Below are 14714 nucleotides of genomic sequence, written 5' to 3'. Positions count from 1 at the left end.
TTTCCCTCAAGGGTTGTCCCTACTGCTGTCCACTGTTTGCTCTTCCATCCCTTCCCACCCCTCCCAGGCTCCTTGTTTCATTGCCACACCTGGCTGCAAGGGAGCCTGGGAAACGTAGTTCCAATTCTGGGTAGCTGGGATGGGATGAGGAAGGGAGAGGGGGGGAAATGGGTGCTGGAAAGCCAGAGAACAGGCAAGAATTTTGCTAGGCCAGTGGGCAGGTATGCTCCAGATACTGTCCCATGATCCCTAAGTCTTGTGCAGCCCTGGGATTGGCCCCCTGCTGGGCAGGCGTGAGTCACATGGAGTGCTAAGCACATTGTTTTCGGCTCTCTCTCTCTCTCTCTCTCTCTCTCTCTCTCTCTCTCTCTCTCTCTTCTGCTGTCAGGGAATTTCCAGTGCCAGACCTCAGCTGCCCTGGACCAGTCTTTGGTTTCCTTTGGGTTTATGTATAGAACTTTCCAGGCTCTGTGAGGGGAGAACAGAATCAAGAGGAGGGTTTGGTCTCCCCTGGGGATTTTAGCTGAGGTTCTAACTGGCAGGAAGACACATCTGGTGTCTCTGTGTGTGTCTGTTAAAACTGGAACTCTCAGCAAGAAAGCTGTGGTCTGTGGTCAGCCTCTGACACACACACACTCACATCCATGCACACAGAGCTGTAAAGGGGAGGGAGCCTCCTCACCCACACTTCAACCTGGCCTCCCATGCTGTCCGGTATTCTCTTCAGCTGGCATCAACACAGGAACTGAGGTCACTGCCTTTTTCCACTGAGGTGAGCAGAGACCTGTTGAGGCAGCTGGCAAGGTGGTTGCAGAACTCTGGTGACTAGCTTTGAAGCACCCACAGTGATAAGTGTCGCTCCGTGTCTCCCTCTCCTTCTCTCACCCTGCCTGGTCTATTTTAACCCCACTGCTCCCCGACCCCGAAACCTTAGGGCACCTGGGCACAGGCTGTGAAAAGCCTTCTGAGTTCAGCTCCTTACTGGGAACAAACAGTAAGGGACAGGAGGAGGGGACAGGAAGAGGGGACAGGAGGAGGGGACAGGAAGAGGGGACAGGAGGAGGGGACAGGAGGAGGGGACAGGAGGAGGGGACAGGAGTTGCGACAGCTAAGGAACCAGAAAGCCAGAACTTCCTGGATGAGAAGCCTCTAAACTACATTCCAGTCACACACACACACACACACACACACACACACACACACACGCCACATAGCAATCATGCACCACTCACAGCACACACACATATACACACCCCACACCACACACATAACACTCACATGCACACATCACATACATACACTACTCATACACCACTCACACACACATCACATACAAATCATATACACCACACATACCTCTCCACCATACCATGTACACATATCATACACACACACATACCACACAAACCATACACATCACACATACACCACACAAACCATACACATCACACATACACCACACAAACCATACACACCATATATACCACACACACCACACAGGCCACTCATAATATACACACCACTCACACATCACTCACACATACCACATACACACCACACACACCATACATGCTACATACAACATACCACACACACCATATATACCACACACACACACACACTTACGCACAATCACACATCTGTATACATGCATCCACACAAACTCAGCCACTCATAATATACACACCACTCACACATCACTCACACATACCACATACACACCACACACACCATACATGCTACATACAACATACCACACACCATATATACCACACACACACACACACACTTACGCACAATCACACATCTGTATACATGCATACACACAAACTCAGCAGCCCCAAGCTCTCCTTTTCCTATTCTATGGGATGAAGCATGATGCCAGCACTGACCCTCTCTATGTGACCCCCTCCAGCCACACCTCACACATCCTAATCTGCAGCCACACCTGTCCTGCCCAGAGTGCCTTGAACTCCTCCTGGCCTTGGAATCCCAGCCAGTGCTCAGGACCCGAGTCAGAGGCTCCATCCTTGCTGTCCTTCACCATGTGACCTGTGTCCTCAGATTGCTGAAGGAATGGCTTACATCGAGCGTATGAATTCCATCCACCGTGACTTGCGGGCAGCCAACATCCTGGTATCTGAAACCTTATGCTGCAAAATTACACAACGCCCCACCAGTGTGTGTCTGTTTTGAATAGTGTGTGTGTGTGTGTGTGTGTGTGTGTGTGTTTGTGTGTGTGTGTGAGAGAGAGAGAGAGAGAGAGAGAAAAAGAGAGAGAGAGAGAGAGAGAGAGAGAGAGAGAGAGAGAGAGAGGTTGTGGGATAGGACCACGTTGAAACTCTTCATGCAAAACGGCTTTGGGACACAGAGCTATCTCCCTGTCCATCTTGGAGACCCCGGTACACATGCATTTATAAAAGCACTGGGCAGTCCTGCACCATAGCTCCACTTTGTTCTTTGCTTTGCCTGCTCATTCCCAGACTAGTTTGAGCCTCTTACTAACTAACCTCCTGTGGAAGGAGGGCTTGATGGAACACACTTTGGAAAACATGGCTGTAACTAAAGTATAAGCCATCAACTCTCATATGAATTAGGGTTGCTGTGGACCCTTAATCTGTTGATACGAATGAGGAAAAGTTGACTTTGCAGTAGGACTTGAGTACACTTAGTAAGCAAGTGTTCTAGGTGTTCTAAGCAGGGGAGGAACCATGACTTGGAAAACTGTACCTCTCCTGGGGGACTTCAGGCTGGCTCCTGGGAGTGAGAAAACGGCTAGGGGAGGTGAGCAGTGCTGAGCCTGCAGTAAGCTCTGAGTGCTGGACAGGGCTGCAGTGTTCACAGGCTCCACCAGCAGCAGCAGGCTCTGCCACCCTTCCAGTCAGTGCTCTCAGAGTGCATGCACGTTTTCCTTTGGCAGCAAATGACTGACTGAGGCATGAGTCTGTTATAGTGGCTAGTCCATACCGTGGTCTCTGTCATTAAACGAGACCCATGTGAGAGGGGAAAGAGCCCTTCCATCACTGATGGAAATGCAGCAGGGCTGGGAACATAGCTCAGTTGGTAGAGTGGGTCTGTCTCTAGCACTATATAAAGAGGTGTGGCAGTGTGCACTTGTAATCCCGACACTTGGGAGGTTGTGACCTGGAGACCAAGAGTTCAAGGTTATCCTTGGCTACATATCAAGTTCAAGGTCAGTTTGGGATACAAGTCCCTGTCTCCAGAAAATCAAAATGAAACAAACAACAACAGCAGCAAAGATAGAAACACTTATAGGTGACCCATAGAGTACCCTAACTCTTTTTAAGGACTCCTTAGGATGGTGATGAGTGGTTGTACACACCCATATCCTTGTGTACCCAGTGGCCATGCCCTGCAGTCCCCCCACCCCCATGGAGACAGGCAGGAAGGGGCTGGGGCTGCTGGGATGAGGGTGGAGGGTCGGCAACCCGTGGAGCTGCTGTGTTTTTCTGACAGGGGCCAAGTTCCCCATCAAGTGGACTGCCCCTGAGGCCATACATTTCGGGGTGTTCACCATCAAGGCGGATGTGTGGTCCTTTGGAGTTCTGCTGATGGAGATCATCACCTATGGGCGTGTGCCCTACCCAGGTAGGCACAGCCCTGAACCCATAGCATGCTCTGTGCATTCCCGAGACACCTTGATGGTGACACCCCATGATCAGTGCCTGTTCTGGCTAGGGCAGGGTTTTGTCTCAAAGACCAAGGCCCAGACTTGCATTCTGGTTGCCAGCCTCTGCCTCCTCCTCATCATTGCTCTGAGCCACAGGGCTTCATCCCTTCCTCCTGCAGAGCTCAGCAGCAAGTCGGGTCTGAGCTCAAGTTCACTAGGGATGGCTTGTTGTAGGTTGAGGCCAGACTTGCCTGCCTTGACCTCATGCCTAGGGGTGGGCTCTCCAAAGCCCCATCCTGGGGTACAGGACATGGTCTGCCACCCATGCCAGGAGGATCTAGGCAGCAGGGGCTGGTATGTGTTTCCCAAAGCATCTCAGTACTATCTGAAGGGGTCACATCCTAGAGGAAGTCCACAGCCTCATTCCAACTGTTATCCAAATAATATAAAGTAAAGGCTGTGTTTAAAAGTGTCCCCACCCCCACCAGCCAAGCATCGTGGCACACACCTGTAATTCCAGCACTTGGGAGGCTGAGACAGAAGGATCTTGGGTTCAAGGTTAACCATGGCTATATAAGGAGACCCTGTCTCAAAAACAAAGTGGTACCATCCCAGCAGCCATGTGACCTGCCTGTCAGGGGCTTCTCTCTCCCGTCCTGGTGTTATTCTAGAGTCTCCAGGGTCAGTGATAGCATCCCTTGGGCACCCCCTGCCCTGATACACCCTGTCCTCCCTCCTACAGGAATGAACAACCCTGAAGTTATCCACAGTCTGGAGCGTGGTTACCGAATGCCATGCCCAGACACGTGCCCACCAGAGCTGTACCGTGACATCATCACCGAGTGCTGGCAAAGCCGGCCAGAAGAGCGGCCCACCTTTGAGTTTCTGCAGTCAGTGCTAGAGGACTTCTACACAGCCACCGAGGGCCAGTATGAGCTGCAGCCCTAGCCACCACTGGCACTGCAGGCTCCTCACCTGAGCCTCCCGGCTTTGAGCTCACACATTCACCTCTGGCTCTTCTTCCAGTCCACACAGCTGTATGGTCAGGATGGAATGGTACCCACTTCTCAGGTGGGGTGTGGACTCTCCAGGAAGAGGGGAATCATAGTCCACCCTTCACTGGCTGTGTGCCTTTGGGCAAGTTTCTCAGCCTCTCTGTGCTTCCCGTTTCTCATGTTAGAACAGGGAAGGACTGTATTCGTATTTAACTCCAGCTGTGGCCAAGCACAGACTCTGATGAACTGTTATCAACTGTCACTGTGTAATGCTGCCATAACCCCAAAAGCGGCTGGTTGCAGGTGACCGAAGTTCTCACCTCCCTCATCCTCAGAGCCTCAACAGCAAGCCACTCCCTGTCTGCTGCTCCGGAGCTGGGACCTCCAGGTAGCTCTGGCCTGGACTGTGCCCAGAACTTCGGGACTTTTCTGTAATAAAATCATGAGAGTTTGATCTTTTCCAAGGTTATTACTGGTGACACGACTGGACATGACAAACAAGATGGGCGTATGAGGTGCACCATGAGGGAGCTGGAGGGCCAAGTTTCTGAGCAGACACAGCTGACCCTGCCTTTCAGGCCAGCAGGTGGCACCCTCACCACACAAACCCAGGATCCCGGACCAAGCGCTTCAAGGGAACAAGAACCCTGGGCCCTGAATTCCCCCAGGCCAGGTGCATAGAGCAGGATCCATGAAACCGGGCATCAATGTTATGAAGGCTCCCGCTAGTCATGATCTCCCACTTACCGTGTTTTGTTTATAATAGGCTTCGCGGGGAGTAATTTAGGTTCGTAGGGAAATAAGCAGAAAGTCTATTGTCCCCACAAACCCATCATGCGATGGTGGACACTTACTCCTGCTGACTGGCTAGCACTGACAAGCTTTACACTAGGGTTTACTCTCTGCTTGGGGCGTGCTCTGTCCTGTAGAAGCACAAGGATATGGATCAATCAAGCCCAAATTATACAGGATAGTTTTCCTGTCCCCCAAATCTCCTGATGTCTTGTAATCTGCTTGTCTTTACCCTCCCCTGTCCCCACGCTGATGCTGACGTAACAGGCATGCACACCCTTGCTTTTTATACCTGGGTGGGTGCTGGGGATTCAAACTCGGGTGTGAATGCTTGCAGAGCAAGTACTTTTTAGCATCAAGCCATTTCCTGAGCCTGTAGCTGCGTGCTTTAAATGTCTCCAGCTGGCCTTTATGACCACCCAGGATTCAGATCTGTGGGGCCCAAGCTGCATGAGGTGCTTGGAAATAGCCTTCCCTGGGAGAGCTGGCTCTGTGTTCCTTGCGGGGGCTGTGTGAATGCTGTGGTTTGTCCCAGCTCTGGTGGAGAGGTGACACTGGGAACACAGAGGAACAATAGAAGTCCAGCTCCCTCTCGGGCAAAGCCGAGGCCCTCCTCTTTCACTTGGCAGGTGAGCCCAAAGTAAAAGCCCAGGGTGCGTTTTCTCCACTAGAGGCACACTGTCCCTGCAGGGGTCTACGCTGAAACAGGTCCCTAGTGCGTTCTGGTTCAAAGTTTATACCAGTCTTCCACTTCCCAGCCAGAAGGGGGAGCATTAGCGTGGGCAGAGATACATAAGGAGAGAGAGAAGCAGAGAAAATACAAATGGCAGAATCACCAGTTGCCAGGGAATGTGTCTTGCAGAGGAAGGAAATGTTATTGGGAACTATGGAGCACCCAGCCGCAGCAAAGCCCATGTGAGGGTACTGGCAAGGGGCCTGTGCCTGAGACATCTGGTCATATGACTGCTGTCCGTTCCCCAGAGCTCTGGTGAGGAGCACAGCCTGGGCTGGGACCCCAGAACCTTTCTTGCTTGTGATGGAGTCTGTGCTTGCCTTGTATTCCCAGAGTCAGGACATACCTACCAAATGAATAGCAGCAAGTCTCCCGGGGTGACACGGACCCAAGTTCAAGTCCAAGCACTTCCCTCCCAGAATGTGGTATGATGAATAATGCTTCGCACCGCTGAGCCTCAGTTTTCTGATCTGTGAAACAGGCTCAGTGACACTCCCATACCCTGGGTGCACGGTGAAGTTGGGAGATGACTGTGCACAAGTGTGAAGCATTTACGTTGAAGCCTGTCTTGGTGGGACTGTTCAGGAATGCCTGTTCACATCAGCACTGCTTTAGCCACAGTGCAGGCCTCAGCACCCTGATCTGTAGACTCTGGGGTGCTGCATCCCACCGTCCTCTGTGGCCCCATCAGGGCTTCATGTTCTACCACTGCACTCTGTTCAGCTCTTTACAGCTTCCCATCTTGAGCAGAACTCTGAAACTTGAACACGGGTTTGTCCAGTGCCTGGAGAGGAGGGTGGCACCTTCCAGGGGTGTGGCTTTGGGGAAGTGACTTAGTTTCTCTAAGCCTCGTGTCCTTGTGTGTCAACAGTGGTGACACACCTCCACTGCAAGGCTGTTTGGAGAACTCAAGGGCACTCTGAGGATGGAAACCAGAGTTGGCTGGTTCATGAGGGCTCCCGTAGCCCAAGTGGTCGCCCTCAAAGCTTGCTTCTTACATCCTGGCAGCTGCAAGTCCAAAGCCAGTGTCTCTTTGGGGCTGTCTCCTCCCTGTGTTTTATGGACATCTCCTGTAGGCACTGAAACCTACAGTAAAACTGGGGCTCATGTTTCCCCCAGTCTCGCTGTGGCATGTTTACTGCTTTGATTTTCTAATGTAGCAAAATACACACCCTATAACTTTTATCTTCTTGGACATTTTATTTATTTTTTAATATTTTATTTTTATTTTATGTGTGTGAGTGTATTGCCTACATGTATGTCAGTGTAGCCATGTCGTGCAATGCCTGAGGAGGTCAGAAGAAGAGGGCATTAGATCCCCTGGAACTGGAGCCACAGATGGTTCTTAGCAGCCATGCAGGTACTGGGAATCAAACCCTGGTCCTCTGCAAGAGCAGTCAGTGCTCTTAGCTGCTGAGCCATCTCTCCAGCCCCGACCTTTGTGTGTGTTTGTGTGATGGGTTACAGTGCACCAGGTCAACCTTAGGTATAATTCCCAGGCACTGCCCACCTTGTCTTTTGAGACAGGGTCTCTAACTGGCCTGGGAGTCCCGGGGGTTGGTTTGTTTCCACCTCCCCAACACTAGAATCACAAGCGTGCACCACTGCACCCAGCTTTTTATGTGGATTTGGGGATAAACTTGGGTCCTCATGCTTGTAAAGCCAACACCTTCCTGACAGACCCATCTCCCCAGCCCCATCTTAGGCATTTTAAACATTCCATGAGCAGTAGTAAGTACACTCACAGTGTTGCACAACCACCCCAATATCCCTCCCTCCCCACACCACTTTCACACCCCCCAGCTGCCCCCAGACCATGAAGCTGCCCTTTTACTGTCTCTCTGATACGAGTGTTGCAAGGCAACTCACCTAAGCAAACCCTACCACACGTGGATTCACTGAGCTTGATATCCTCAGGCTCATCCACATCACCGTGTGTGTCAGCATCCCCACTCCTTTTTGAGACTGAGTAGTGTTCCACTTGACAGATGCAGCACTGTTTATCCACTCGTCTGTCAGTGGACATTCGGGTGGTGTTCACCTTTTGGTGACTGTGGATAACCCTGCTATGACTGTGTGTGTTTGTGTGTGTGTGTGTGTGTGTGTGTGTGTGTGTGTGCTGGACCCACTGCTGGAGCAAGTAGCATTTGAGACTTAGTTTCTCAAGGGCTGATGAACTGCTACAGAGGCTGCATCGGTTTTTACTTCACCCCCAGGTTCCAACTTCTCCACGTCACCCCCCCAAACCCCCACACTTGCAGTTTTCTGTCTTTTTGCTTTGCCATGCTAGTGGGTTAAGGGGGATGGCCCCTCTTTGATAGTAATACCCCAATTGTTTTGACTTGCTCCCCTAGAGCCCTTAGCCTGAAGGTGTTTTAGGGTCTGGGGGTGTGTCCTAGCTGTCTCCTCTGGCCTGGTGCCTCTGCCGCTTTGATGTGTCACTGGATACCAGGTTCAGGAGTGCCACAGGCCTGACTGGGCAACCCGGAAGGTGCAGATCCTCAGGGGACCCTCACCAGACATCCCAGGTGGATCTGCAGCCTGATATGCACACCCATTCAGAATCGTCACAGTGATCTGCTGGACACCTGTATCATTCCGAGCCTTTGTCTTCAGGTGACAGATACGAGCAGCAGGCAGACCAGAGAACAGGAGAGACAGGCAGGCCTCTTACATCCCATTACTCAGCTGAGTCTGGAACATCACTAAAGATGGGCCACTGATGGCAGCTTAGAATTCTCTTCCCATGCAAACAGCATCGTCACAAGCATTACTGAGCACGGAGTGCCAGTTTACACAACCCCAAGAGGGGTTTGTTCTGATTATCATGCCACGGATGAGGAAACTGGGAACACAGGGGGTAAGTAACTGGCCCAAAGCCACATGGCTGGTAGGCGGCGGATTGGGGCTTCACTTAACCATCCTTGGAGGAAGACCCTGAAGGAGGTCTTGGGGTTAGGGAGCTCGCAGTGGGATGGGGCAGGGAAGTGAGAACTTTCTTCCCCATTTCAAACAGTTCCTGCTCCAGTGTCTGCCTTACTTACTCAGTTGACTTCAAAGGGTATTAGAACACAGTCCCGCTGCAAAATGCTTTCTGGAAACCTCTAATCTACTCCAACATGAGCCTCTCACAAATGGGAAACTGAGGCCCAGATAAGACATTTTCCAGAGGACCCGGGGTGGCGTGCTGGAAGCTGTTCTCCTTTTTCTTGGGGACAGATAATAGCTTGTTCTGTTTTGGTTTTTCAAAAAATAGAAATTTGTGAGGAATTTGTGAACTGTCCCAATCAGATCAGTTCACTCACTGAGGCGTCCCATTCCCTAACCAGCCACATGTTCTTCGTTTCATGGAGCACAGAATGTCGTCTCTGGAGCAGTGGCTCCTACATGGGCTGCACATGGGCGGGCACTGCACATGGGTGGGCACAGCACAGTCTGTAGATTCTTTCTGTGCAGTGTGTGTCCCTGGGTGAGCCTCACAGTGGCCTCTTGTGTGCAGAGCCTATACTGCTTTTTTTTTTTTTTTTTTTTTTTTTTTTTTTTTTTTGTCTTTTTGAGACGGGGTCTCCCTGTAGCCCCGGCTGGCCTGGAACTCACTTTGTAAACCAGACTGGCCTTGAACTCACAGAGGTCCGCCTGCCTTTGCTTCCCAAGTGCTGGGATTAAAGGCATGTGTCACCACACCCGGCTTTTTTTTAATACTTTACTATTTTTATTTTATGTGTATGAAGGTATTGCCTGCATGTGTGTAAGTGTATCCCTGTCATACAATGCCTGCGGAGGTCAGAAGAGGGCATTGGATCCCCTGGAACTGGGGTTACAGATGGTTGTTAGTCACATGTGGGTTCTGGGAACTGAACTCAGGCCTTCTGCATGAGCAGCGAGTGCTTACCCACTGAGCATCTCTCCAGCCTCAAGAGTCTTTACTTCTCTGGACAGCAGTCAGGTAAAGACCCTCAGTCTGTGACTCCCCACTGCAACCCTAGCAAGTGGGATTCAGACCTTGAATCCCAACTCCAGTTCAGTGCCTGGCACTGTGGGACCCAACCGAGGTAGGTGAGGCTAACAGCATTCATGTGAGATGTGGGGAGCAGGGGTCATGGCCCCCTAGGCCTGATGAGGGCCCCCAGGCAATCTTTTTACAGCGGTTAAACAAACCACAGTTCCAAGAAGTCAACTGAAAAGTCACATAAACTAGTGGAAAGGAAGTGAGGCAGAGACATGGGGCTTCTGGGGCCTCCAGCCGCACGGGCTCTAGTGCTGGACTGGGTCCCAGAGGTCCCTAGAGTGATGATGTGGCCAGAATCCCTCCTCATGAGGTCATGGACCTTGTTGATGAGTCATAGAGTCACAGCTCCACCTGACATCACTGGAGACCTAAAAATAGCCCTCAAGAAGTGTCCAGGACATGATAGGACAGAAGTTAAGCTTGTGGGTACAGATGGCAAATGTCTAGCTGGCATGGGGGATTTTGTGACACTCTAGGATCTCACTGGATCTTAGAGAGGACTATCTCCTAGGACAGGGCTCTTCTCAAGACTCTCCTCTCTGAACCCCTCTGTGAAGCAAGGACACCCTACCTGGTGCTCCCAAAGAAGGCTGCAAGGACAGTCCTCAGGCCAATGGTGCCACCTGTCAACTGTGCCTAGGCATCAGACATGGTCTTCTCTGGCCACCACCATAGTTGTAGTATCTGCTGTGGTCCCATTTTTCAAATGACAAAACCAAGACATTGGAGGTAAAGTACCTGCCAGTCTTCCTCACTGGACCCAGGCCAGTTGGACCAAATGTCTCCCCCTACTTCTACTTTACCTTCCACCAGTGTTCTGGGAGAAAGACAGAGCCAGGCTACACAGAAAACTAGATGGCCGGGGCTGGCCTCAGAATTCCAGGGGCCTGAGCCCAGCCCTCACCCCACTGTGGCCCCCTTCCTTGCCAGACACAGGCCGTACTACCCAGGAACTGGCTATGGAGAAGGCCTCCTTGACTCTGCCCTAATCTGGCTTTGAGATATAGTTGAATTAGTTCCTCTTCCCTCAGTCTTCTGGTCCTTAGAATGGACACAGCATACCTATCTCACAGGGAAGCTGAGGTAGTATTCCGAAAGCTTTAAGGAAAAGGGCTTTACATGCAGTCAGATGTCAATACACACACAGTCCCATCCCACAGACACACTTGGAAGTGGAAACCAAGGCCACACAACACCTTCCCTGGAGTCATCTGGGGGCTGAGCCTGCCAGGCCCCAGCTCCCACCAAATTCCCTATTCCGTCCTTCATGTCTGCCCTGCACCTTAGCCCCTGGTCTGTGTGGGCAGCAGAGGCTGACAGGAGCCAGTCCCTGGGCCGGAGGCAGATTCCTGAGGACTGATGAGGTTGGGGAGGGGGGAAATGCCCAGCGGCTGATAGCCGACAGGAGAAGGGAGGCAGGAGGGTGAGGGAGCTATCTTAGCTCGCTGGCTTCTAGAAGGGCCAGGGTACCATCTAGGGCCATCTCTGTTGGAGGCCTTGCCAGTACCAAGGTCAGTCTGCTCTGGTGGTTAAAATTAGCCTCCTGTTCATTGCCCTGGACTGTGACTGGCCTTTTCCCATGAACCACTAGGACCTGGCCTCTTGGGGGCCCAGCTGGACTCTAGGCCCTTTGCTCTCCAAAGAACAAAGAGAATATATATGCCACTGCTCTGGAGGTGGAGAAGGTAGGGTCGTGGTGTGTGCAAGCATGTGTACCTGCTGCATGATGCACATGTCACCAACCCAGGGCGCCCCAGCAGGAGGTGACCGTGGAGCGCCAGCCTTCTGCTGTTGGCATCATTCCCTGATTGAGTTGTGTCTTGCTTATTCCCAAGGCTCCCGTGTGACAGCTGATGCTCCTTAGTGCATTTCAGCCACGGTGTTGAGGAGCAGCCTTCATCCCAGGCAGTGCAGTCAGGAGTGAGCCAGTGGCCAAGCAGGAGTTCTTTGCCAGACTACCCTCTGTCTGGCCAGGCCGTGTCTTTGCCCACTATGCTCCCAAACCCACAGGACACAATCCAGTACCTAGAAAGTGCTCCATGGTGTTTGTGGGCTACATGACTGAATGGGACAGGACACATCACTATTTTACCCTTTGTCCATAGATAGTCATATCGTAAACCAAAACGATCCACACAGAAGCGTTCAGACACCAGACGGCTGGAGTTCTGGAAGAGCTGAGGTGGAGCGGAGGAGAGGCTAGCCACCACTCAGGAATCTGGGTCAGGCTTACAGCATGGTCTGAGAGGTGGCCAGTCCTGGTACTACTTCCCTCTGGTGAGTCCGTTCACTAAGCAGAGGCTGTGGCAAGGCTGGGTGTAATGGTGCCCCTATGGTCCACAGTACCACAGCAGGTACACACAGAGGGTGACTGTTAGGGTTTTACAGATCGAGTTGGGAATATGGATTGAACAGCCCGAGGCAGATGCCAAGATATGAATCCTGCAAGGGGACTCTGTAAGTGACTTGTGATCAAAGTTAAAGTGTCAGACAGGAAGAAAATATTTGCAGTGCCTGTATAACAAAGGATTACTGCAAAGAAAATTGAAGGGGGGGAGGAATTTCTGTTCCTAAACACCCCGGAGACAAATGGTCAAGTGATAAGAATGGGTCCCACCAGGGAGAGCCACTAACAGCCCAGAAACACAAAAGGTGCTCGGTGCACAGCGCAAGGGAAAAAGCAAACAGGTATGAGATGTTCTGCAGCCTGCCGAAGACGGGGAGACCATTGCTCATACTGGCAGTGACAGTGCAGGCAACCAAGCTTTCTAAGGAAGCATCTTTAGCTGAACTGCTCAGAAGCCTGGGTGCACACACTTCATGGAAATACTGCACATCGAGAAAGTTACCCCTTGGCAAGGCATTTGCTAGTCGAGGACAGTACATACCTGTAACCTTCGTGTCTCTGCAGTGAGAACATCTTTTTTAAAAAAATATATTATTTATTTATTTTATTTTGTGTGTATGCGTGCATTGCCTGCATGTAGGGAAGTGCACCCATGTTGTACAGTGCCCACGGAGGTCAGAAGAGGCTGTTGGATCCCCTAGAACTGGAGTTATGGACAGTTGCTAGCTGCCATGTGGGTGCTGGGATCTGAACCCGGGTCTTCTGCAAGAACATTCAGTGTTCTTAACTGCTGAGCCATCTCTCCAGCCCCAGTGAGAACATCTTAATGTTCAAGAATGAAAGGCAGTAGGGACATTTCCTTTACAGACTGTCATTCTTTTTTATTTAATTTTATTCTTTATTTTTATTTTTAATTTATTTTTATTTTATGTGCATGAGTGCATTGCCTGCATGTTTGTGAGTGCATCCGTGTCGTGCAATGCTGTGGAGGTCAGAAGAGGGCTTGGGATTCCTCTGAAACTGGAGTTAAGGACGGTTTGTAGCTGCCATGTGGGTGCTGGGACTCGAACCCGGGTCCTCTGCAGGAACAGTCAGTGCTCCTAACTGCTGAGCCATCTCTCTAGTCCCATAGACTGTTATTCTTTTAATCAATGGGTTCTTCAATATGTAGGAACAGGGAGGTGAGAGCTAGGTACATGGGATGGGATACAGAAAACACAAGGGTCTAATTGCACCCACAGCTATATATCCATTAGCCACATATTTGTGTGCAAGGATGCAGTGAAGGGCACCAGTGATACCCTGACCTCCAGGAAGGGGGTGGGTGAGATAACAGGGAAAGAAAGACACTAGCATCTCACTCCCTTCTGCCTTGCTGAGTTTTTTTCTTTTGTAAGTAAGTAAACTTTATTTACAAAGGAGCATCTCTACAATGCAAGTCCCTTAGAAAATATCTAGTGGTTGGATTTCACTGCAATCAATTCATTTGTCTCACAAAGAGCTGACTTGTAGGAGTTCTTTTCGCCGGAGTCTTTTACAATGTGAATTCACTAATGCTTTTGAAGACGGAAAAGGCCAGGCTGACAGGCAGTGATGGATGGGCCCATGCAATCATGCTTAGTGGCAGAGAATGGATGGTGTGACCTCCGAAGGGGTTGGGTCCCACTCTGGAGCTCTATGCTGTACCTCATATTCCAGCCCAGCTCTCCCACCCATTTCCACCGCATCCTCCCCCGCATTATCAGCATCCTGTGCCTTCCCTCCCTCCCCACAGGATGGAGGCTGGTGTGAGGTCCAGGCTGCACACCCACCAGCCCAGCCCCAGGCAAAGGTATGTGGTGGCTGAGGCCAATGTCCTTGTGGGTAGAGAATGTCGTTGGGTTTGAATGCACTCACCAGAACTGGCAAGTCTCAAGGACAACTGTCTTTCAGCCTTCCTCCTTTCTGATGCAGCAGGCGTTGAGTGTGTCCCTACTGTGCGCCAGCCACTGAGATAGTGATGTCTTTACATGATCTTAGCAGCTAAATTGCAGAGGGTTCTCTTCACAGATGAGGAAATGCTCAGGAATAGTACAGGAGTGCAGATAGTGCAGAAGATATACCTCAGCAAACGTGTGGTGGAGTTGGAATCCAGGCACAGCGACTATACACTCGTGGGCAGACCAGGCACTGCACAGACGTCTGCTCAGGAATCAGAAGGTGGACCC

General features: G+C 51.1%; 1 protein-coding gene across 1 annotated transcript in view; it reads left to right on the top strand.

Moving 5' to 3' along the window:
* The window catches only part of Blk (BLK proto-oncogene, Src family tyrosine kinase), a 24117-nt gene extending 19538 nt beyond the window's left edge, over positions 1-4579 (top strand). The window contains exons 9-11 of the mRNA XM_008828159.1: positions 2065-2179; positions 3478-3609; positions 4374-4579. Coding sequence (XP_008826381.1) covers positions 2065-2179; positions 3478-3609; positions 4374-4579 — 453 coding nt within the window. The remainder of the gene's footprint in view (positions 1-2064; positions 2180-3477; positions 3610-4373) is intronic.
* Positions 4580-14714: the final 10135 nt, after the last annotated feature.

This window comes from Nannospalax galili, unplaced genomic scaffold, assembly GCF_000622305.1.
Source record: "Nannospalax galili isolate Female #2095 unplaced genomic scaffold, S.galili_v1.0 scaffold612, whole genome shotgun sequence".
Lineage (NCBI taxonomy): Eukaryota > Metazoa > Chordata > Mammalia > Rodentia > Spalacidae > Nannospalax > Nannospalax galili.
The sequence above is the reverse complement of the archived record's forward strand: the minus strand, read 5'-3'. Positions and strand labels throughout refer to the sequence as shown.